The sequence below is a fragment of the Aspergillus stella-maris genome (assembly GCF_047715825.1).
Source record: "Aspergillus stella-maris strain CBS 113639 unplaced genomic scaffold BDV14scaffold_21, whole genome shotgun sequence".
NCBI lineage: Eukaryota > Fungi > Ascomycota > Eurotiomycetes > Eurotiales > Aspergillaceae > Aspergillus > Aspergillus stella-maris.
The window spans coordinates 1-22,985 of NW_027396815.1; the positions used below are offsets into that span (position 1 = coordinate 1).

General features: G+C 51.5%; 8 protein-coding genes across 8 annotated transcripts; 5 read left to right on the plus strand and 3 right to left on the minus strand.

Moving 5' to 3' along the window:
- Positions 1-1,008: 1,008 nt before the first annotated feature.
- On the plus strand, positions 1,009-3,107 carry BDV14DRAFT_189122 (uncharacterized protein; the record flags this gene model as incomplete). The annotated part of the gene is made up of 5 exons (XM_073771153.1): positions 1,009-1,539; positions 1,589-2,302; positions 2,342-2,474; positions 2,509-2,669; positions 2,721-3,107. The coding sequence occupies 5 exons, from the start codon at positions 1,009-1,011 to the stop codon at positions 3,105-3,107; spliced, it is 1,926 nt and encodes a 641-aa protein (XP_073629006.1).
- Positions 3,108-3,916: 809 nt separating this feature from the next.
- BDV14DRAFT_171529 (SAP domain-containing protein) lies at positions 3,917-5,459 on the plus strand. Its single transcript, XM_073768421.1, has one exon. It carries the CDS (start codon positions 4,257-4,259, stop codon positions 5,109-5,111), a length of 855 nt encoding a protein of 284 aa, XP_073629007.1. The 5' UTR covers positions 3,917-4,256; the 3' UTR covers positions 5,112-5,459.
- Positions 5,460-6,094: 635 nt separating this feature from the next.
- BDV14DRAFT_199179 (uncharacterized protein) lies at positions 6,095-10,361 on the plus strand (the record flags this gene model as incomplete). Its single annotated transcript, XM_073773171.1, has 3 exons — positions 6,095-6,370; positions 6,432-8,801; positions 8,847-10,361. 3 exons carry the CDS (start codon positions 6,095-6,097, stop codon positions 10,359-10,361), a joined length of 4,161 nt encoding a protein of 1,386 aa, XP_073629008.1.
- A 381-nt stretch (positions 10,362-10,742) lies between these two features.
- Positions 10,743-11,635, minus strand: BDV14DRAFT_199180 (DUF3455 domain-containing protein; the record flags this gene model as incomplete). Its single annotated transcript, XM_073773172.1, has 2 exons — positions 10,743-10,850; positions 10,964-11,635. 2 exons carry the CDS (start codon positions 11,633-11,635, stop codon positions 10,743-10,745), a joined length of 780 nt encoding a protein of 259 aa, XP_073629009.1.
- A 594-nt stretch (positions 11,636-12,229) lies between these two features.
- On the minus strand, positions 12,230-15,180 carry BDV14DRAFT_47822 (uncharacterized protein). The gene is made up of 7 exons (XM_073776869.1): positions 15,116-15,180; positions 14,812-15,061; positions 14,630-14,741; positions 14,521-14,576; positions 14,021-14,445; positions 13,081-13,967; positions 12,230-12,960 (listed from the first exon to the last, which is right to left on the minus strand). Exons 2-7 carry the CDS (start codon positions 14,862-14,864, stop codon positions 12,484-12,486), a joined length of 2,010 nt encoding a protein of 669 aa, XP_073629010.1. The 5' UTR covers positions 14,865-15,061; positions 15,116-15,180; the 3' UTR covers positions 12,230-12,483.
- A 915-nt stretch (positions 15,181-16,095) lies between these two features.
- On the minus strand, positions 16,096-17,675 carry BDV14DRAFT_47820 (C2H2-type zinc finger protein). The gene is made up of 2 exons (XM_073776868.1): positions 16,861-17,675; positions 16,096-16,802 (listed from the first exon to the last, which is right to left on the minus strand). The coding sequence occupies exons 1-2, from the start codon at positions 17,304-17,306 to the stop codon at positions 16,304-16,306; spliced, it is 945 nt and encodes a 314-aa protein (XP_073629011.1). The 5' UTR covers positions 17,307-17,675; the 3' UTR covers positions 16,096-16,303.
- Positions 17,676-18,108: 433 nt separating this feature from the next.
- BDV14DRAFT_171541 (uncharacterized protein) lies at positions 18,109-18,664 on the plus strand. The gene has a single exon (XM_073768422.1). The coding sequence runs from the start codon at positions 18,374-18,376 to the stop codon at positions 18,539-18,541; it is 168 nt and encodes a 55-aa protein (XP_073629012.1). The 5' UTR covers positions 18,109-18,373; the 3' UTR covers positions 18,542-18,664.
- Positions 18,109-19,331, plus strand: BDV14DRAFT_171542 (uncharacterized protein). The gene has a single exon (XM_073768423.1). The coding sequence runs from the start codon at positions 18,548-18,550 to the stop codon at positions 18,998-19,000; it is 453 nt and encodes a 150-aa protein (XP_073629013.1). The 5' UTR covers positions 18,109-18,547; the 3' UTR covers positions 19,001-19,331.
- Positions 19,332-22,985: the final 3,654 nt, after the last annotated feature.

The window sequence follows — 22,985 nt, forward strand, 5'->3', positions numbered from 1 at the left end:
GGTAAAAATTCTTTCTAAGAGCGGTAAGCAAAGCGGTATACAGTATTTTTGAGAAGTGGGGAATGTTGCACGACTGTCACTTTAGGCCTCCGTACGCTCAGCCCTGGGCAGTCCATTATAGACGGAGAGTGGACGGCCAACAGACGCGAGCACTGGGACCCCAATTTAGCTCGATGGACAAAAGCGAGTCTTGCAAAGGGATTCGTCAAAGAAAGCGAGGACCATGGCGATGCTAGAACCCCCAAGTGGAGATGGCGGTAAATCAAACCGTTCCATGGGGATTGACAGGGATGTCAATTTCAGCCACCAAAGCCAATCAGTAGGCGTAGATTCCAATCAGCAAAAGGGATCAGACATGGACAAGTTTAAACTTTGCTGTATAAGTGCGCGTCCTGCAGTCTATCGCGAGCATGCAAGAACTGAGAGGATGTCGCGAATTCCCGATGAAGCTGCAGGCAGAGCGCCGATCGGATTTGCTGCAGGAACGCCAACCGTCGACGCCGCAGTTCAGCTGTGCCTGTTGCCCCGTGACTCATGACGACAGCGGCAGAAGAAGTCCACTATGGAGTATCTCTGTAGATAGGTACCCGTACTGCTCTCAAGTTTCAAGATGATGACAGTGCGGCACAGGCCACCGCATGGCTGGCCCTGATAACGCCTCGCTTCTCCAAGTCCCTGGTCAAGTTATCGCAGCAACACGGTCGCACGTAGTTGTTGCCGCAGTCACTCTGCATCAAGCCATGTACCTGTTGCTGCTTTAAATGACTTGTCAAATGAGTTACGGCTCTTTGTGTCAATACCGTTTATACTGGTTCTATACTTAAGCGACCATCGGCATCGTACATTTGTAGTTATTGTACGGCTATGCAATCAATGCTGCTAGTTCTTCATCTGTTTTTGAGATAACTGCCTTCAGCACCCAGTATAGCTTTTGTTTCTGATATATAATTCAAGTTTCTCTGCCTGAACGCCTTAGTCAATAGAGTCCCTTCCTAATTCGCCAACACCATGACTGAGCTCACAACCCGCTTCGGTGACCTTTTCGACCGCGCAGCCTTTGAGTCTCTCCAAAAACGACGCTTTTTCTACACCGAGTCCTTCGAGATCTACCGAACATCCGGCAAGCTCAACGGTGACGCTCGAGGCCTCTTCGACTATGGGCCCCCGGGCTGTGCACTCCAGTCGAATGTCGTGGATATATGGCGCAAACACTTTGTTCTTCAAGTGGACATGCTAGAGCTTGACTGCACAACTCTGACGCCAGAATCGGTTTTCAAAACAAGTGGCCATGTCGACAAATTTGAGGATTGGATGTGCAAGGATTCGAAAAATGGAGAGTTTCTACGGGCCGACCACCTCGTCGAAGCTGTCCTTGAGGCCCGAGTGAAGGGTGATAAGGTGGCCAGAGGACTAGAGAACATTGTCAAGGAGGATGAGAAAGATGCAGCGAAGAAGAAAAAGGGGCCAAAGGTGAGTGATGTGAAGACCCGCAGGCTGGATGATAAAACGGTGGAGGAATATGAGGAGATACTCGCAAAGGTATGTGAGCACCTATTTTGCTTGACCCTTCTGCTCAGCTCCTTAACAGATTGACAACTACGATGGACCTGAGCTCGGCGCATTGATTAAGAAATATGAAATTCAAAACCCAAACGGCGATGCACCCGTTGAGCCGCCAGTTCGCTTTAACCTGATGTTCAAGACAACAATAGGGCCCAGCGGTGCCTCTACTGGCTATCTCCGACCAGAAACCGCACAGGGTCAGTTTTTAAACTTCAAAAAATTTCTCGACTATAATCAGAACTCAATGCCCTTCGCGTCCGCCTCAATTCGTAAATCTTTCCGCAATGTGGTATCCCCGCGGTCTGGTCTTCTCCGCGTCAGAGAGTTTCTTATGGCCGAGATAGAACACTTTGTTGACCCAGAAGGTGGCAAGAATCATCCCAAGTTCCATCTGGTTAAGAATTTGCATCTTCATTTCCTCAATCAAGCAACCCAGCTCGCAGGTAAGAAGGAACCATCAACAACCAGCCTCGAGGATGCAGTCGTCAGGAAGATGGTCGACAATGAAACTCTAGCCTACTTCCTAGGTCGAATATACCCCTTCTTGCTTAGAATCGGCGTCAATAAAGACAAGATTAAATTCAGGCAACACATGGCAAATGAGATGGCGCACTATGCCACTGACTGTTGGGATGCAGAACTTCAGACAAGTTATGGATGGATTGAATGCGTTGGATGCGCAGACCGCAGCGCCTATGATCCTACAGTACATTCAAAGAAGACAGAGGAGCCACTTATGGTTTAGGAGCGGCGGCAGGTACCCCTCCAAGTGGAAGAGTGGCAGATTGATATTACCAGGGCTAAAATGGGGCCCACCTTCAAGAAAGACGCAAAGGCAGTTGAGGCAGCATTGACCTCGCTTTCTCAGGCTGAGCGAGAGTTATTCGCTACAACGCTAGAGAATGAAGGCAGTGTTCTTGTGGATGTACCTACCTGAAAAGGCAGAAATCTCCAAAGATTTGGTTAACATCGTGAGGCGGACTCGAACAGAGAACATTCGCGAGTATATACCAAACGTCATCGAGCCCTCGTTTGGCATTGGCCGAATTCTCTACAGCCTCTTAGAGCATGCCTATTGGCACCGTCCCAGTGACCCTGCACGAGGTGTACCTATACTACATTCATAAAGAGACCCACGCATATACTAACCGGTCTAGGTCTTGTCCCTTCCCATATCCATCGCGCCAACAAAGGTTCTCATCGTCCCCCTATCAACACATCCGGCTTTTGCACCTCTCACAGCCACAATGTCCGAGGCCCTTCGTGACGAAGGAATCTCCTGCCGTACAGACGAGTCCTCGGCAAGCATCGGTAAGCGGTACGCCCGAAACGATGAACTGGGTATTCCCCTTGGCATCACAGTAGACTTTGATTCGGTGAAGAATGGAACAGTCACACTTCGCGAGCGCGATAGCACGAAGCAAGTGCGTGCGTCGCAGGAGGATATACTTCGGGCGGTTAGGGGTCTGGTTGCGGGACTGGAAATTTGGGACAGTGTCTTTAGCAGACTGCCAAAGTTTTTGGGCCAGAGCGGCGATAATTAGTCTTACAGGCTCTAATCCCTCGATTACTTTGTTGAAAGTAATAATTGATATATTACCATTGCATTCATTGCATTCATTTAGGACTATCCTAACATCGAAGTACCCATGCCCTAAAAATTCTAGACCTTTTCCTAGAACTGCACAACTACACTATAGGTATATAGATTTACCTATATCTTACCAGTCGCAATCCACACCCCATAGTACTCCATACCCGCTAAAGGATTCCCAAGTCCCACAGTCATCGCAGTATACACATGACACCTCAGAAGCCCAACCGAGCAACCAAGCAGCGACCTGTGGCAGTGCACGACTCAACCGTCCCATGACATCACCTGACTCGCCACAACCACAGGCGCTCTGCCACATCACATACCTTCCCGTCTTTCAGCTGTTACCTACAGATTATTGTTCTCCAGCGGGGGTGCCGACAAGCTTCGTTGTAAATGTCCGAGGCGCTTAGTCTTGCCTCAATCTGCGATTCTTATGTCCGGGTAGGGCGTTGACGTGGTTCCAGTGAATAATGAGGCGGTAGATGTACTCCGTGGAGCTAGGCGAGAGCTCGGGGCTGCCGTCTCCCCAGAGAACCTTTGTGTTTGCAAACTTGTGCGCCTCCCTGATCGGATGTAACGCGCAAATTAGAATAATCTACCACCAGAACAAATCGTAGATACAGCAAGAGTGTGTAGACAGCAACGTCGCTTAAAAGCTACCACTTATGTCACGTGAGAGGAAACTATCACGTGACCCTCGAGTCCAGCCGCGTTTCGTCAACGCGTTCAGTCCGCCCAGTCCGTCCTCGGGAGACGACGCCGGACCGGATTCATTCAGTCGACCACCTTCTTTGTGACACTTCTTTCACAACCACACGCCTCAATCCAGTCGCGCTTCATCCCTTTCACGGTCTGCAACTCATTTCCAAAGAATTGAGCATTCATTGATTGCTTGCGACGTGTATAAATCTCTCTTGATTTCCCCTATCCTGTCCTATCCTATCCTTGCTCTTGCGCTTCACTACACTGTCACCGGACGGAAAGAGAAACACAAACACCAACACCAACGACTCCCATAACCTCATTCGACCTCAAGTCTCCTCAAAAACATATATAGTCACCCCTCTTTATCCCGATAATCCCTCGAGACATCACAATGGCCGACTACGCCAAAAAGACCAACGCCGAACTCGTCGAAATCCTCAAGTCGCGCAATCTCCCGCACACAGGAAAAAAGGCAGAGATGGTTGCACGTCTAGAGGAGAATGATGCCGCGGCTCCTGCGGCTGCTGCGCCCGCTGCTACGACGGAGAATGCAGAGGATGTGATTGATTGGGAGGACGATGAGGTCCCTACTACCGCTTCCAACACAAAGCCCGCTGAGACTGCGCCTGCCCCTGCTGCTCCCGCCGCCGCTCCCACCGCCGCCGAACCAGCACAAGAAGCGCCCAAGAACGAAGAGAAGACAGAAGGCATAGAGGCTGCCACGACAACAGAATCAACCGAGCAACAGCCCGCCGCCGAAGAAAAGCCCGTTCCTAACTTCTCAATTGGCCTCTCCGTGACGGATCTCGAAGCAGAACTTAAGAAGCGCAAGGCCCGCGCTGAGAAATTCGGTATCACGGAGGATTCCCAGGCTGCTATCGACGCCGCGGAGAAGAAGCTTGAGCGCGCGAAGCGATTCGGTACAGCTGGTGAGGAGGAGACGAATGCGGAGAGTGTTGGGCGTCTTGACCAGGCTCTGCCTGAGCGGTCGAGAAAGCGCGGTCGTGGTGAGGGTGAGCAGGGTGGACGCGGTGGTAAGAGAAGGAACCAGGGACGGAACAACAACAACAACAACAACAACAACAACAACCAGCGGAACCGTCGTGGGAACAAGCCTCAGGGGCAGGGGCAGGGGCAGAAGGGAAACCAGCAGAAGCCCGCTGGCACAACGAACGCGGCTTCGAATGGGTGGAGTGCGAAGGATAAGGAGGCTATGGAGGCGAGGAAGAAGCGCTTCGCTGCCTAAGCTTTGATGGCTCGCCATCTCCTCTTGTCAGATTCATGTCGACTCGTCGCTCGACGCATGCTTTTCGGTTACTTTCATATTTCGATCCCATATACATCTTTTACTGCTATTTTGTCAATGCTATTCGGCGTTTCGGAATGAAAACTTTCTCGATGTTTATCATTTATTTTCTGCTCTCAGTTTCGGTGTTGCTTGGGCTTTGATTTGCTGGAGGTATCTCAAACATCATGTGTGGATGTATCGTAATAATGCTCGTAGTTTGATGGTCGCTTTCTGTTGGTCGGAAGCGAGTATAGAAACACGAAGACCTCTCAATAAGTTGTAAGTGAACTATTGAGTCTGTCGCCGCCCTAATTCTGATGTCCTTCGGGCGGTTCTTATTGACTCGACGTCTCGTAGGCATAGATTGAGTGCATCCCTGTTGTATATCAGGATCGCCAAGTTGAATTAGAGACACTGTCTATCGATCTTCAATCCGCGTTCGAACCGTGGAACCGAGCCGCCGCAGTGGCTCATATGAGATGCCTGTTTACCACTCTTCAGAAGGCAACCTCACCTCTCACAAACCCCTCAGGTCATCACAACAATTACAATGCGACATGACACCATCTTACTCCCGCCGTGTTCCCTCCGCACCAGTGCACAGTTCGCAAATCGACGATCGCCGCGATCGTAGCTTCACCCCTTTCCTTATCAGGAAATAGATATGCAGATATGCGAACACGACCCCACGCGGTTCGCAACTCTGCACAGCTCAGCTCCAGCCACCGAACTTCTTTCGTGTCCGAGATGCACTATTACGTAGATCGGAGATCTGATGACCTCGGCTGGGGTTATTGGGTTTCCTCCAGCGATGAAGCTCTTTAGCAGATTTTTCAGGGTCTCGGTCCCATATCGACTGCCAGTTCTGTCACCTTTTCACGAACCCTGAGCGAGGTAAAATACTTGTCACGACAAATCGGAGAACGGTATACACAGAAACCATGAACACGCCTGCTCCCCGCGGGACAGATTCCGCCATGAACGAAGAGCTGAAGACAATATGGGCCCAAGTCCACTCTCGCGTACTCGAACTCGCAGGCGGCGACGAGCGACAGATCCAGCCGCTTGGTGTAAAAGGTGTCCTTGCTCAATTGGACTCCGCACAGAACAAGGCCGCTGAGAAGAGTGGGAAAAGGGAGGGTGTTAAGAAGGCGTTTAATCGGACGCTAAGTATCATTGAGACTGTTGGTGGTATTGCGGCTGGTGCTGCCAGTCAGGTATGTCTTGTTCCTTATCGAGAACGAGCAATTGAGGCTGATAATGATCTTTTCTGTGCAGGTCTTTGGCCCATCAGAGCTCTGCTTCAACGCAGTCAGTTTTGTGATAACGGCCTGGAAAGGCTACCAAGCTATCTTCGAAGAACTCGCAGACCTACTCTCACAATGCGCAGAGTATCTCGAGCGACTAGAGTACCACATCCGCGCCGGAATGGACTCAAATCTCAGTCGCGTCTCGGCTCAGCATCTCCTTCTCTTCGTGGAGATATGCTCGCGCACGATCAGATTGCGGTCCAAGCGAACGAAGCTTATGGCGTTCACAAAGATCTTTTTCATGCAGGAGGATATGGTTGCTGATCTGCTGGGCCAGATGCAGAAGCTTGTCGATAAGGAGAATAGGCTTGTTGGAGCGCAGACTCTGGCACTTGCTGCGGAGGCGGCTGAGGCATCGCAGGCGACGTTGGCTGTTACGCAAGGGCTGGTTGATACTTTGGCCGGCGAGAAGGACACCGTTGCTATGAACCGGCTGTTGCTCCGGGCACTGGCGTTCGATGCTTCGAAGATGAATAAACAGACGCAGGAGCCGGAAGCGTCATGGGCGACTATCCACAGGAACTATATCCGGCGTCGCGTTAAGGGAACTGGAGAATGGGTATTCGAGGATCCGCAATATAAGGCGTGGTATTCCGGCAAAGGAGCCCCAATCCTGGCTATCGGAGGCAAGGAAGGGTCTGGAAAGAGTTACCTGGCATCGACAATCATCTCATGGCTCAAACAGCAACGGGCTGCAGATGCAAGCACGAAGAGAATCTCAACGGCATTCTATTTCGTCGAAGGCGACTCGCGGGAAGAGCTGAAGAATGCCACGAATCTTGAAGCAGTGGCGAAAAGCCTAGTGTGGCAGTTCGCCCAAGCAGAAAGGCGATATTTGAAGTCTGTATCATCAATTTGCGAGCGGATGGGGGAGGTCGATCCGAGAGATATCTCAAAGCACTTGCTCTTCTGGAATGAGGACCTCGCGCATATGGATGTCACATTCTATATTGTCATTGACGGGCTCGGAGACACAGTCGGAGAAGGCATGATGCGCTTCCTGACGCGGGCTTCCAAAATCATACCTGGCCGAGAAACAAGAGTCCTGATAACAGGAGACACCCGCTGCTTCGATCAGCTTGCGAAGAAAGATGGCATAAACTTCGACAGGATGACCATCGAGAAGCGCAGCGCCGGAGACATGCATCAGTACATCAGCCGACGTATGGACGATATGCCGGCTTTAAAAGACAGCGGACGTCGCCCGGGAGTCACGGCGCTTCGAGAGAGAATCCAAAAGCGACTGGCGGAGCAAGCAAAAGGTGATTATCTCACTATCGACACTGCACTGGACACAATTCAGCAATGCGAATATGTCGCAGACATTGAAAAGGCATTAGACTCGGCGGGTAAAAAGCGATCAGAACAGATCGAAGCTGAGCTGAAGCAGTTGAACAACCAGCTTACAGAAACCGAGATCTCAGAGTTCAACGAGATCGTGCGCTGGATTGTTTATGGAGCCGACCGTCTCACGCCTTCCCAGTTGAGCGCTGCATTGGATCTCCGCGCAGGCCAGCCTTCGCTCCTGCCTCTGGAAGACAAGTTCAAAACCAAGTACCGACTGTTTGAAGTCAATCGCAACGGCAAGGTCAACTTCAGATCTAAAGATATCGAAGACATCATTCCAAAGGGACATCATGGTCCCCATCACAAGAAGAAAGACGATGATGCTAGCTCCCAGGATTCAGGCATAAGCTCTGGAGAGAGTGTCATGGTACAGCACTTCCTGCGCAATGTATGCCCGCCCGATGTCTACAAGAGATTGAGACTGGACACCTTTCTGGAGCAGAAGCAGGAGCGCCGTAACAAGGGATCAATCCATTGCGATGATCAGCATACCGGCCAAGCTCTCATGGCAAGGGCGTGTCTACGTGTCTTATGCAGCGAATCGAGCCCCCAAAAAACGTTGCTGCTACCGTACGCCCGTACGCATCTAGTGCAACATTTGGCGGCAGTCGATCTGGCACTGGGCGACGACTCTGCCTTGGCTGCTGTTGGATCGGCGTTGGTGAAATTGTTTACAGAGGGCGAGTCACTGAACGTTCTGCTCGAGAACGATGAGTTCGTCACTAATCCCCCGATCCGATGGCGTGTCAGGGAATATTGGTTTGGGGTTGACGAAAATGCGCAGCAAATTGTGCGGTGGCTCGGAGATTCAGCAGTCGTGGCGGAAGTCAAGGATGAGGCCACTCGAGACTGGCTCGCAAAGGTCGTCTCTGGAGAAGACCACTTGATGAGACGGGCAGCGGAATGGATGGCTCATTGCTTGCTACAGCAGCCGCACTTCAAGCCTCTCACTCGAGACGCGTTCCTGTTCATCTTATCTTTCCTGAACAAGGTAAGTTTTGTTTGTTCCAAGTCTATCCAGAACTGACGGACATAGGTCAATGACATGAACTACGTTCCTGACGTGGCTTACACGCCTTCACTGAAAGAAATCGACCAAGTCGAGACCTGGTGTGAGGATGTACTAGGCGCGCAAGTGAAAGCGCAAAGCGCCCTCTGGCATGTTCAGCTAGGGACACTGTTGCGATACTTCAAGTACAAACCAGAAGCTGAATCTCGCGCTCGGCATGCTTTGTCCCTCGATGCGAACGATTTCCGCGCTAGTACGCTGCTCGCAGAAGTTGTGGACCCAGCAGAGGGAATCAAGCTTCTTGAATCAACGGCGAGCCACCTTGAACTTGACAGCGAATGGACAAAGGACGAGTTCAACCGCATGGAGCTCGCCAAGATGCTGAATACGCTAGGTGTGCTGTATTGGAAGGACGAGCAATATGACAAGACAGTGGCTGTATGCCGGCGTGCTCTGACATTTGACTTCACCGATTATTATCGCGTGTTCGAGATCATGCAGCTGTACAGCAAGAAGAATCGTTGGGTAGACATTGTCAGTGTCTTGGAGGTCATTCGTCAGTACTCAACAGAAGAAAGCAATCTTGGGGTGATGCTCGAGACATTTGCAGAACGCCCGTACTTTCATTCGTTCCTTCTGCAGCTGGTCCAGGAAACCGAACGAATCGACCTCATTGACACGCTATACGAGACAGCAATTGCCCGTCTCGACGCCGCAGAGCAGTACGCTCAACTCTGCCACGTCCGTTATGGTTACGGCAGCGCCCTCTATGGGATTTTCGATCGACGCCCAGAAGCAATCAAGCAATGGGAGCAAGCAATTCAGCAAGATCTACCCAGAGGAAACCAACACCGTCTTGTACCATGGCTCATCAGCAAACTGGGTCCAATCTATGTCGACCAAGCAGAGCGCGCAAGCGATCCTTCCCCGCATCTGCAACAGATATCCTCGCTAGTACCCGATAGTATATCCGAGACGGCATCACTCGCAGGCCCGAGTATTTACCTCGCGCGGTACTGGTATGCACAAGGAGATCGTAGACAAGCAAAGAGTATAGTGCGAGACACAGTGCAACAAGCAATAGACCTCTTGGTCGACGAAGACTCTGAAAACGACGCATACGCATTCAAACGACTTTTATCCGTCTTTGTTCCCCTGGGCGACAACAAGAACACGGAGGTCTGTATGCAAATGCTGAGGAAAATCGGGGGAACAGTAAGCTGCGACGGTGACTGCGATGAGACATGGGGATACGATGAAGGCATGTGGTGGTGTCGTGACTGCGTCAATGCCAACTATAACGGACTGTGCTATCAGAAGTTGTGCGAGGGAAAGCTGAAGTTCAGCGTCTGTCATCGCGGCCATGAGTTCTTCTATGTTAGGCCTCAGAAACACATGACGAATGGCGTGGTCGTAAAAGACGAGGGTGTGGAAGAGAAATGGATGAAGGAGCTTCGGAGGGAGTACCTTGGGGTCTCGTACTTGCAATTTTCTGAGGAAGCTACGATGTCCTTCGAAGAAGGAAGGAGCGACCCTCAGTGATCCCATCGCACCTTCCGTCTAGTTGGATTTTTTTTAGAAGGCGTGCCCATCCGTCGATGAGGAAGGAAGACTACCGGACAGGAAGGAGCGACCCGCGGTTGTAGTAGCGCGCATTTAATACAGCCATACTCTCTATATTCACAAATGCTAAACTAAACAAGACTCATCCACCCAAGCAACAGGCAAATATATCAATAAGAAAAAGCAAATATACACAGGTCAGATCAGAACAGAAAAGACGCAACTGAAAATGCAACAAAAAGCCACCAAAACCAGACAAAGCCGCCCCACTCCGAAGTCCGTACCTGCATTGCTTGGTACGTAGATCCGCCGAGATTATATAACCAGTTGACTACACTAGCCATGACCGATTACAGCGAACTAGCCATAAAACCAATACTCAGAAGTATAATCAACCGTGAACACCTCCTCCATATCCAGACATGTCTCAGGCGCCGCACCACCAGCCGTAAGAACGCGGTAGACTTCCTAAATCGCAGAGAAAACACCGTCAGCAACTGACTCGTATCGAACAAAGAGCGAACGAACGAACGAAAGACAGAGAGAAGTTTCAAAGAATGATATATGGAGCGTGGACTAACCTTGAACCCGCCCTCAACACCAGTCAACTTCAACCAAGCCACATCCCCCGTGACTCCAAACCCGGGCTTTCCCGGCGCAGGCATCTCGCCTTCTTTCTTTGCTGCAATCCATTTATCCATTCCTGACCCCGAGGAAGTCAAATCGAAGAATGGGACGCTCGCAGCAGTGAAATAGTGCTTCCCAATTTCAATATTCTGGCCTGATGCTCTGGCCAGTATACCCGTGATCAAATCCGTTGTTCCCAGGGATATGGGCTTCAGGGCGTCGGGGACAAGGTGTAGTAGATCTCCGTCGTTGCCCGTTCCGAAGGAGGCAAGACACGATGCGTCGAAGAGGGTTGCTGTTGCGCCGGTGGCTGTGGGCTTTGAGGATGGGTTTGCGGTGTCGCAGGTGTAGTTTTGGGTTCCGCGGCCGATGGTTATGGATTTGAGGGTTAGGCCTGTGGATGGGGGCGCGAGCGTTGAGAGTGGGAGGGGGGTTGTTGGGTCGAGGGCGCAGTTTGTGAGTTTTGTGGTTTGGAGGAAGGTGTTCATAAGGGCGATGTAGAAGGATGGGGAGGATGAGGAGGCGACGGAGGGTGCTGGTGATGGTGCTGGAGCGGGTAGTGCGGTGGCGCTATTGATGGAGAGTACGGCGATGAGGACCACAACGGGGAACTTTGTCCAGATCATGGTGGCACAGGTCCTTTCGAGGTGTTTTGTATAGAGAGAAGAAAAGGAGGAGATGCTGCTTGTCGAACTGAGAAGTCGCTGTAGACTGATGCCATCCAAATCCCCAGGACAAAGGTCCCTTATATAGACGAGGCAAGACAAGACACCCAGATCCCAGCAACAGCGACCCAGAACGCTGGGCGCAATCAATCTCCGCAAGCCAGATCCATTCTAAATTCAAACAAAGCCTCATCCCAACATTGAGCTAAAACGGCTCGTGGACCTGCGCCTGCACTGCACCACCCTGCACAGCAATCTCCACGGCGCCTAATCCCGAGCATGTTTTGTTGTGTTGGTCCCATTTAGTCTCAGACCGACTGCTCGTTGCACGCGATGTACTGCCGTCCAACGTCAAAAAACCATGCAGTTTGATGGGGCTCAAACCCAAACGGCGCTTCTAGAGGCCTTCCATTCGTCGCGCCGAGAAAAATCTAATTTCCCGACGAGATCTATTTCCGGACGCGAGGCAGACAAGACCAGACTAGGTTCAGACCGCAACAGGAACTAAACTTCCAAACAATGAGGTGAGTCGGAGTCGGAATCCCATCTACGGTGTTTAGCCGCCGGCCTCGCGCCAATAGAGCCAACAGTGAGAAATTTCCCCTCAAATGACTCGGTCTGCGCCTTGCCACGTTGGAAACTTGCTCCAGTTCTTCGGAAGCTTTAATTCATCCAGCTGGTGAGGTTTCTGTTGTTTTTTGATGTTGTTGGCTCCATTTAGTCGGCGGTGCGGATGCGATGCGGCACAGTTCCTGCTTTGCTGTGCAAGTGACTGGCGATAAGCGTCTCGTTAAGCGACAACTCAGCCTCTAGATCAGAACATCACCTTCCCACCAATCTTCGATCGCTCGACCATAGCTCTCCGGCTCCAAAAACATGTGGTCTGTGATCCCCTCTAGCGTGGGGTCCGAAATCATTCCGAATGGGTCGAGATCTATCGACGATACAGCCGCCGCCGCGGGCGGTTCTGCTTGAACAGCTGGCGGAGTTGTTACCGTCTCCGGGGGATGTGTATAGATCTCCTTCGCGACCGTTTTATGACCTGTAATCCCTGCTGATCCTACTAATGGGAAGTTCGGGTCTGGCGTCATACGCGCCGTCTGTCTAGGTGAAGAGTCCGACAAAGTTGAGCCGAGGAGCTGGCTTGGTAACGAGGACCGACCCGCCCTGTCATAGACCAGGAGTTCCCATAATAGCTGCGCGTTGGTGGTCCATGCTTGACGGGAATGCGAGGCTTGGGGGTCGCCTGCGGAGACGTTCTCTCGGAGCCGAGTCAGTCGGTCGATCTAAATGGGTGAGCTTAAAGTTAGCCTAGTCTGCCTTTTGATATGGGCGCTAACACGATCAATCATCGATCGTGGTTCGCGATGTAGTTGGGTTGGGAGTTCATGCATAGCCCTACGTACCATGTTCTGCACATGTGGCCATCGCTGCGCCAATGGGTGAAGAAATCGAACGCATTTAGTGAATCCTCTTCGTGCTTTCTCCCGGAAGCTTGGGTCCTCGACGAAGCTGTGTTGGAGGTGGATCGTGGCTACAATGAGCACGCAGTGGGCGAGCGTTGGGTCGCACACTTCGAACCCCTTGTGCTCAATCAGGTCGATCAGGTGCAGGATCCATGCGGCATTGTTGGTGATTGTCTCGAATGATTGTCGAATGAAGGATTGTGGCATTGTATGTCTGAAACTGCGCAGCCTCCGCGATAGCAGGAATGGGTGGTTTAGAAGGCATGGAATTGCCAAATATAGGAACTGTGTGAACAGCCATGGCCCCCAAAATTCACGGCGTCGGTTCAGGTCATGCAGACGGTGCTCGTGGAATCTGTTGGCATCGTAGCGATACTTCAGAGGCACTTGACTGTCAAATTCCATATGTCGGTATGTGACAATAGAGTAGTCTGAGCGAGGAGACCAAGGCGCAGGTGCATCTGGCTCGACTCGACTGGCCGCATACGCCATAGCCATAGACCATACTTCGCCCACTTGCACCGCATACGAAGCAAGGTCAAGGTCATCCTTGTGAGAGACGGGCCCGCTCTCTGGCATAGTCGTCAAATCGTAGGTTGGCGAGAACCCCGAGCCAGTATCGAATGGCGTTCGTACACCCGCAATAAGCCTTGCCGCTTGCACTCCGTCCCCTTGAAGGCTCTGTAGAAGGTATATGCTCCAGAGACACCTCCTCGTCTCATCTGGATCGGAATGCAAGGCCCCCAGCGTCTCTCCAGCGGTATTGACACTATGAGCCAGGTACGTGGCCATATTCAGATGCAGCCCAGCCTGAACGGTATCACCAGCTAAACTCGTCAGCACACACTCGCCACCTAAGATATAGATCAAAGGTTCCTACCAGTGAAATCAAACATAGCCAAAAGACACAACGTCTGCAACGTCGAAAGCTCCAACGGTCCACGCCCAACGCGCTCCATAACAAGAGTCCTCGCTCGATGCGCACAGTCCGCGATATAAGGACGCAAGTCACTCCCGTCCGGACTCCGCCCAAACCGCAGACTAATAGCATGAATCGCAAGAATCAGCTCTGGGTCTCGCCCTTCCAACGTTTCGACGAAGTTGTCTGGATGGAAGAGCGGGAGTGGCTGGTAGTTGCAGCAGGTCAAAAAGAGATGAGCTACTGTCGAGAGATCATTCTGCTGAAGGTTTGCCTGTCCTGGTTCGTGATGACCATGTCCATGAGGACCGTGCTGTACCAGTGCCGGGCGCGATACATCAGGAGTTGAGGTTGCTGTTGCCGTTGTGGGTGCGGCCCCATGTGGTCTATGTCCCAGTCAGTACCAACTACCAAGCCAACAATTTAATTACTACAACATTGAGAGAGAACCGAATACCTACCTAAAACACCTTGCCAACTCCTCCAATTTATCCTCAACACTGGAAAGCCGCTTCGCCTAGTACGCATAATTAGAATTGACATCCTAATAAAGACAGCAAGCAAACATACAATATCAACAGCCGGCATATCCCCCTCACTCTGCGCATAAACACACTGCTGCCCCAGCCTCTCACAGAACGAACAAACCGGTTTCTCGCCTGGGCAGCGCGACTTTTTCCGCCTGGATCCATCATGGTCAGTCAGCCAGCCGCATGAATCATGATTGACGCGACGGGGAAGATGCAACCTACCGACAAGGCTCACAAGCTTGTCGAACGCGCTTGAGCGGGCGGTCGTCGGCCATACTTTACTCAATGGGCGGAGAGAAGGGAATGGTTCGCTATGGAGACATTTTTGTGTTTGTGTGTTCAAGGTTGACGTCCGATGGATGTCAAAGTAGGCTTGTCGTTGGGCAAGAGGCCGAAATTGATGGTTTTGCGGGGCGGGAGCGAAAGGCGGAAAACGGTCGAGTTTGCGATAGACACACGACACAAGCTTAGTCTGTACCTGCTAGTTAGCTCTAGGCAATTACAAGGGTACAAGGTTCAACTATACAGCTTATGCACTTTCGCAAGTCAGCGTCTGCTTGGATTCACAGACTTTTGTCGCACACGGGAGACAGCGCTGGCTGCTTTTCGAAAAGTAGTACTGCAGAAGTCACGGCAGGGAAAATACAAAGTACGAACGAAGCACAGATGTTCAGGTAGATATGTATTGCTGGCAGACTATATACAAATCAGACCGGCTGAGCAGACAAATATCCCACTGCGCCGCGTCCATATTATTATGCCCTTTTTGCACATCTAGATTAGACAATATCGTAGTAGTAGCGACAGTAATGTGACACAAATCGCGTCCATCTCCCACCGAAACACGGCGAGCGTCAAGATCGCTGTGTTCCCAGCTTTTGTTCCCGAAGGCCAGGGGGGACCTCTTTTGGAGCATCCGTCGCAGCAAACTTCGAGAAGCCAGTTCCCGCAGGGAGTGGCATGAACAACAATTCAAAACAGAAAACCCGCAGATGATTTGCCCGTCGTCGTGATGATCCGGGCGCCCGAACGAATGAAAGAAACCCATGTCGAGAAACGCAAGAACAGGGTTCGAAACGCAACCCATTGGTATCAATTAAAAAAGAACCCCCATGCCTCACAAACGACCAAAAACCAAACACCCTAAGTCTAGCGAGAGAAACGAAATGAAATCGGAATCGACCTCCAAAGAGAAAAAAAAAGCCGGTACCTCTATGGTCATAAATTTGTTGAAAAGAAATCGAAAAAGCGCCACTGGGTATCCACCCAGGCCCCGAAACCTTGCTTTGCCGAGTCATGAAAGTCGAGAGCGCGAAAATAAACAAAGTATCCTGGGTATCAATTCTCTGCCATTGTGGCGGAGGCAAGGAGAAGAAAGTAGCGGAAGGAGGATTAAGGCTGTTGTACAATGGACCTGGGTCCAATCGGGAAGAATGTATGGTGCCACTGTGTGAGATGCGTGGAGAATTCGAAAACCGAATCACACAGCCCTTCACTCCAGGAGGTCAAGCAGAGTCACTCAGGAGAGAGCGGACAGATCGAGGCGATTACTCTTCGTCATCGCCAGAACCTCCCTCCTTTCCACCTTTGTGGACTTTCTTGTGGCGGCGGAGGTTTGAAACGACCGAAAAGTGACGACCGCAGCCTTCAACGTCACATGCAAATGCTATAATTTTTCTGTTAGTATCACAAAACGGCAAATCTGCTGGGTTTGCTAGGGGGACTTACGCTTCTCGCCAGTGTGACTGTACATATGGGTCTGCAGAGATGACGGTCGGGTAAACCGCTTGTCACACACCTTGCACTTGTGCTTCTTCTGAGTGTTGGACGGCATTTTCGAGCTGAACTGGCTCATCATGGACTGGGGTCCCGGAGGAGCACTGGCACCCAGAAGCTGCCCAGGGCGAGGAAGAGTCCGTGACAAATGGCCGTTCTCGTATGTCTCTGAGGTAGTAGAGCTGTAGTCGGTGACTGATGAGTCTACTGAGCCAACGGAAGCGCTGTAGTATGGGTAGGAGGCGGACGAGATCGAGGAACCGGCAGAATGAGCCAAGGGGAATCCGTAGGAATCTCCAGAGCCGCGGGAGCGCGGGCCATAGATGTTTCGGGGAGTCAGATCCTGGCTGAGCGCCACCATTCCGCGGCTGGCGTCAAGCGCATCGCCGAATGTTGGGCCAGAGGTTGTTTGTGAGGGGGCAACGCGAGCAGCATCACTAAACAAGAAATCGTTAGTATACAAATCGGTGCTCGGCACGAGAGTGTGGTCCTTACGCATGAGACACCCTGCGGCTGTCCTGGTGAACTGGGGATGCGTAGCTCATGGGAGCGTAGCTCGTCGGAGCAAAGCTGCTGATTGAGGGGGCTGTTGTGTAGGCAGGTGTCTGCTCGAAAGTAGTCCGGGGGATATCGTGGGAGATGCCCATTACTTCAGGTGCGGGATAGCTCGTTGTAGGAGCGGCAGAGTAGGTGCTGGGAGCAACCATCGAGGGCGCAGAAACAGAAACGGAGTATGGCAGAGAAATGTGAGAAGGGCGGCTCTCAGAGTCGGACTTGATGCCCACGGGAGCCGGGTAAACAGGAGGAGTCGAGTGGGACGAAGAGTGAGCCCACGGGTCTGTGAATTGAGGTGGTTGACTGTGGTGCGGATGTTGGTAAACACTGTCAAACCCCATTCCGCCGCCATACTGGCGGTTTTGGTTCTCCATGACCATCGTCATTGAGGGTAATCGTTTTCAGGGAAATTATCGAGTCTCGTGCGCAAATTGGAACTGCTCGCAACACAGTTGTTGGAGCGAAGATCAAGGATGCGGCGATTGTCACAAACACCACGAGCGTAGGCAGAGAGTGACAGCAAGCGCGCAGGGAGGCAAAGCAGGTAGGGATCAAGCGATCGCGACGAGAGTTTGCGATATAGTCGAGGGCAGGGAAGAGCAATTGAGAGAGCAATGATTCGCGCAAACGGGGGAGGGAGGATGCGCGCAGGTGCAGATGCAGTGTAAGAAGAAGGACGATAGGAGTAATGGGAGCGACAATCTAGGAGAGAGAATGATAGAAATGTAGTCTGGGGAAGGGCGATCGACGAAGCTTATGAACAAATCCAGGATCGCAGGGACTCATCAGTCACGAAGGAAAGGCCAGGGCAGAGAAGCTAGCGTGCTAGTGCTGTTAGTGCCACTGACGACGTGCCGTCGCTGGACGGTTGCAGATCGTTACTTTGCCCTTCGAAACGGCGCCAGGCGATTTTCGATTTATTATTATTTCCTGTTTGGGGCGGCCAAAATTCAGCAAAAAAGGAGAAATGGGAACCAGTTCCTCGGGTGACCCTCACGGTAAGGACCCATCCTGTTCTGCTTTTTCCTGTTTGATTTATTTTTTATTTTCCACGAGATCTGAACCATGGTATACCATCACTAGGTTCTACTCTCAACTGTAGTCTGTATAGTCTACCGAGTACACAGTCTACAAATCATAGCAGAAAATTTTACAGTAAATTCAAGAAAATCTCGAGTCTGAGCACTAGGCTGCTGCAGGATCAGAAAAATAAATATGCACAAAACAAAGAACCTGAATTCCATGGAAAAAGTAAATAAAATCACATCAAGATGAAGCAGGGGCAGCGCGCAGGGAACCTTGACAACTGAGCCCATCTGAAACTCCGGGATCGGAACCACTTGGGACTGACGCAGACCCTCGCGCCGCCCTCTGTAAAGAACAATCTGCTCGGAGTGGAGGATCAAAAATTTAGATACTGCGACACAAACTAGATAGCTATCATACAGATTCAATGATGCCAACAGTGAACAGGGGCAATGAGGAACGGACTCAAGCCGTGGGTTCGCACAAAGGAGAGAGAGAGGCAAACGCAGCACAGACTAGGCGGGATTCAGGTACAGCATCACAACAACCTTCCTCTTCAAGACGCGATAGAGGCATCAACCGCCTCCAAGATTAATTGTTCATGAGTCTATTCCTCTCTCCTGAAGTGCTATGGAGTATGGAGCCTGCATACTATGTCCAGATGCGGGAAACAGTGCGGTCGACTGAAGAGTGTGGACGCAGTGCTTGGGCAGGAGAAGAGTGGGTGCGGCGCGGGCGGGTGAGGAATAAGAATGGAGAGCCAGGGACCTATAAGAGCCCGGGCTGCACTGACTGGCTGGAAGTGCTGAAAGGGGAAAGGAGTGGATTCTGTTGGTGCAGTCTGTGCCGTGTCTCCAGTCTCCAGAGGAGCCAAACAATAAAAATTGGGTATCTGTCACAGCCAATGCCGAGCCAAGCTAAGATGCATCAACCAGGGTTCGCCTTGAGCCTTCGCTGCAGTTTCAACTTCAACACCGCAGCGGGGATCTTTGGGAAGTCTCAAGGCCCAGCGTGGGGGCATGCCAGACTGCAGAGTGAACAGTGCCATAGGTGATTTCTTTGACTTCGATTCGAGGTCATGGCGTCAGTCATGCCAGGGCCAAATCTGTATGGACGAATCGCCGCCTGAAGATAAAGGGCGCTTGCTAGGAGCGAAGTGATACCGTAGACACTTTTTCGTATAGATTCGTGTTAATAATAATGTTGCATAGATATTTCTCTTGCTGAACGACTCGTCATCACGATGCTGAGTGGCCAGAAGGGAGATGGGGCGGACGGCTCAACCCGATGGCTTTGGAGAGACAGGCGGTCTGCCAACACTACTAGAGTGACGATATGTTTTTGTGATAGTTAGGCCTTATTAGGAGTCGTCTACTCCATGCTTGTGTATAGTAGTAGTGCTGCAGCCCGCAGGCGCACGAAAGATGGCACTTGAAGCCCTAGCATGCTAGCGCTGCACAAGATCATATTAACTGCAACTCGAGGGCCAGTCGAATAGGCGCATCTCTGCAGAGTGACGACATTTCTGCCGGGACATCTTCCCCCCCAGTCACATCCATCCTGCAGAGATCTCACTAACTTGCAGATGAGAGTGTCTTGCGGAGAGCGCCATGCTGTCTCCATCTCCCCGAAAGTCAACAACAAGTTTCCGCAATCCGCCCACAGACTGGGGAGAACAAGGAGAACCATCCACACCAAAGTACCAACCCCGCATGGATTTAACCATCGGCCACTGCGGGCTTACGCGGGCATGATGGCAGAATAGTTTGTCGCGCGAAGTCGAGCCGGTTTTCGGTAGCTCTCAACGGTGAAGTGACCGATATCGAACATAGGATCGTGAATAATCCTTCGAACAATCTTGGCGTACCGGACGATTGTCCGTCACCTCGAAAACGTTCCTTACTTTCCACTGATTCGGCTCGGTGCAGCTTACTGCGGTCGCTACTAGGAGATACTTTATCCCTCGCCTCGAGTAATGTCTGACATTTATCCTGGCATTCTTGCTAGATTGCCTCATGCGCGTGCGACATACAGACTTCATACTGCGGTTGAGTCGAGTCGGCCTCCACCACCGACGTCAGCGGCCACGAGATGTTATCCACACCCTGGGCTAGCGGCACAGCAGCGTCAAATCCTAGATGCGGGAAGTGTACTCAACACCACCATATGCAAGACTGGGTTTAGACGAAGTTCCCGTGTTCATTGTAGCTCAAGCTGTTATTGGTGCTCAGAAGTGATTGTAGATGGCGACTGTTGTCTGATGTTGCCACTGGACATGGGCTCGGGAAATCAACGGGGTTTTGCGACCGTGGAAGGCAGGCCGTGCTGCAGATTCCGGGTACTCTGCATCTCTACCGCGACTATTCTTTTCCATACGATGTAAATCGTGCCATCTGAGAGGCTCGAGAATGACTGATATTCGACTCGCATATCTTTGCGGATCGCTGGCACGATCGAGATCTTTAACTTTAAAGACCGGACGATAGACAGTGATCATCATGATCGCAGTGCTTCACGAAAATCAAGGCTTGTCCGGTACGGCTTGGCATCTGGGACTTTTGGAGCTATCAATTCAGCACAGTCAGGGTGAATTGGTAAATGCAAAAGGTCGAAATGGCCGCTACTGGCATTCTGGCGGGGTCGCTTTTGCGCAACGCCACGCACAACAAGGCGTCTGAGCATTCTCAGAGCAATTCTTGATCTGATAGGCACAACCACCACATCGTCAGCATGGTCGCCTGCCTAGCTGCCCAGAGGCTGTTTAGACTGACCCGCGTTCATGCCGGGAATGCATCGATGCTGATTCGAGGATAACCGCCCCCCACGGAAGGACGGGGATTGAGCGACAGGGGAGAAGCAAAGACCATGAGGGCGTTTCGGAGTTGGCACCTGCTGTATCACGGACTCGAGGGCATTCAGTAGTCGAAAGTTTAGGAAGATGAACCGGTTCCTTGGATCATGGAGCTCAGAGTTGTCGACCGCGTGGCTGGAAAGGCAAAGATTAAAGATTGAAGAGCGTTCCACATTCCCAGAACAGCAGGTGCAAATGCAACTCCGCACTGAATCCGAGCTCGGTCTCCAGAAGCGGGTCACCGCCCACCTGATCTCGCACGGATGATGACCGGGGCCTCGAATCCGATTCTTCAGTCTTCCCTCTCTCTGTCTAAACGGAGCCGCCCTGTCCACACTTTAACTCGACCCATCGACCACGTACTTCCCCGGTGGATCTCCAGCGGAATATACCGACATGCTGAATTTCCCCCAAACGACCCACGACCTCTGCATCGTTGCGAGAATCACAGGCACTTCGCCTGGATCCGACCTCGGCGAGACTGCGTGGGGGAGAGCTAAGTCATTGTTGTCCTGTCTGAGGCCTATGTGGTAGTCTACATCCCATGGCTAATTCTTGGATCTGGTGCTACAGGACGTCCAGCCGTTGACACATTGACCTCACAAGACCTTCCGCCGTAAACAGAGGTGCCAAAGTACGAGACAAGGTCAAGTTTCACCTTCTGCTATGCCATCATCAGGAGGTATGCAATTTAGCTTTGACGTTTGTTTTGACTGCTGGACCCGCCAGTCAATAAAGTCGTCAAATCGACATCGTGAAAACCTCACCGCTGCTCAAATGATCGCAATACCTTATTTGCCAAATCGTCAGACCACTATACCACAATTGTCCTGGGGGGCATCGAAGTGCGTTAGCGCAATCCAAGGGACAGGGATCTTTCCTAAGCCCGTCCTGGCAGCTCGTACACTGCGATTTAAGGAAATTAGTGGGTCTTAGACACGGCACATCATCCCTTAAACGCGTAATCGCTTGAAGCCCTCTTGTCCAATCACGATAGGCATATCTCAGACCCTGTTGGTCTTTTTCCCAAATCTGCTGCGGGGTGACCTGTTCTGGTAATCCACATAGGCCTGGAGCAGTGGAGCCCCATTCACACTTCAACACAGACCACCGGATTACCAAGGCCACTCTTGTGCCTTCCGCTCGAAGTGCTCCCTGTCTGCAAATAAGGAAGGTGAGCCACGATCCTTGGCACATGTTGGTGGCGTTGGAGGAGTACAGAGTATCCTCCGTTCAAAGCACTCTCGATGGGGCCAACGTCTTTCGACCAGGATTGACCTCCACGTCGAGTGTCAGAGCTCGAGAATCGAGACTCAGGCGTCCCATCACCAATAACAATCCCATAGCATTCGACAGCTGCGAAGGGAAAGTACCTACGACGAAGTTGTGTGCTCGTTCAAGAACTTCAGATATTAATATATTTCGCCCAGTCACAGCTGCCATTCCCTACAGCGAATCCAAGCTTCAGCGCGGAAGCTCCTCCATTTGTCTGTGCGCTGCATTTTTGAACGCACTTCATCACACCTAACCAACTCGCTGCTTTGATCATTCGGAAAGACTTCTTTAGGGTTCGGGGACACAGATGGCAAGACTAGTGTAAACTCTCAAGCCACCAACTAGCGTTTCCCTAGTGAGCCTTATTCGAGCACATATTATCGATAATCTGGACAAATACTCATACTTCTGCGTCTCTTCGGACAATATATATCGGATTCATTGGATCGACAACGATGACAGCAATTCTTCAGGAACATAGACGATCCGGCGAATCGTTCCAGGCGCGATTGGTGAGTGATCCAAGTGAAACGCGAGGATCGACTCGGCGACATGGAGTTTAAAAATATGTTCTTACTAAGGCCCAACTGTCATCTGCATAGGGTCGATCCCAGCGGCAGATCGTCGTTGATTGGCGTTCCTACGAACGACTCGAGTCGGTGGATAAGAGTGAGCTTAGATAAGCCCAGACTTTCTGAGACCTGCTCTGCTTCCGCAGTAGTGGCATTTGATAGTCTGCATTTCTGCACAGAAGAAGACTGGACTCGAGTCGATGCTCGGAATACGCACTTTACGACTGGCTCGATCGTGTTCTTTGGATTCCCCCCAAGCGGACAAACCCGCCATGAAAACAACCTGATCGAGACAATGCTTCATGATCAAAGCTTTGTCGAGCTCTCCACAGACATTCTTT

What these genes read in the sequence shown, in the direction of transcription:
- BDV14DRAFT_47820 (XM_073776868.1), bottom strand. Translation starts at nt 17,306, where the DNA reads ATGACGATGGTCATGGAGAACCAAAACCGCCAGTATGGCGGCGGAATG. An exon ending in AGCCGCAGGGTGTCTCATGC is followed by an intron (nt 16,803 to 16,860) that starts GTAAGGACCACA and finishes TTTCTTGTTTAG; the next exon opens with TGATGCTGCTCGCGTTGCCC.
- BDV14DRAFT_171542 (XM_073768423.1), top strand. Translation starts at nt 18,548, where the DNA reads ATGAGTCTATTCCTCTCTCCTGAAGTGCTATGGAGTATGGAGCCTGCA.
- BDV14DRAFT_47822 (XM_073776869.1), bottom strand. Translation starts at nt 14,864, where the DNA reads ATGGCCGACGACCGCCCGCTCAAGCGCGTTCGACAAGCTTGTGAGCCT. An exon ending in CAAGCTTGTGAGCCTTGTCG is followed by an intron (nt 14,742 to 14,811) that starts GTAGGTTGCATC and finishes TGATGGATCCAG; the next exon opens with GCGGAAAAAGTCGCGCTGCC. An exon ending in GGCCACATGTGCAGAACATG is followed by an intron (nt 12,961 to 13,080) that starts GTACGTAGGGCT and finishes TCACCCATTTAG; the next exon opens with ATCGACCGACTGACTCGGCT.
- BDV14DRAFT_171529 (XM_073768421.1), top strand. Translation starts at nt 4,257, where the DNA reads ATGGCCGACTACGCCAAAAAGACCAACGCCGAACTCGTCGAAATCCTC.
- BDV14DRAFT_171541 (XM_073768422.1), top strand. Translation starts at nt 18,374, where the DNA reads ATGATGCCAACAGTGAACAGGGGCAATGAGGAACGGACTCAAGCCGTG.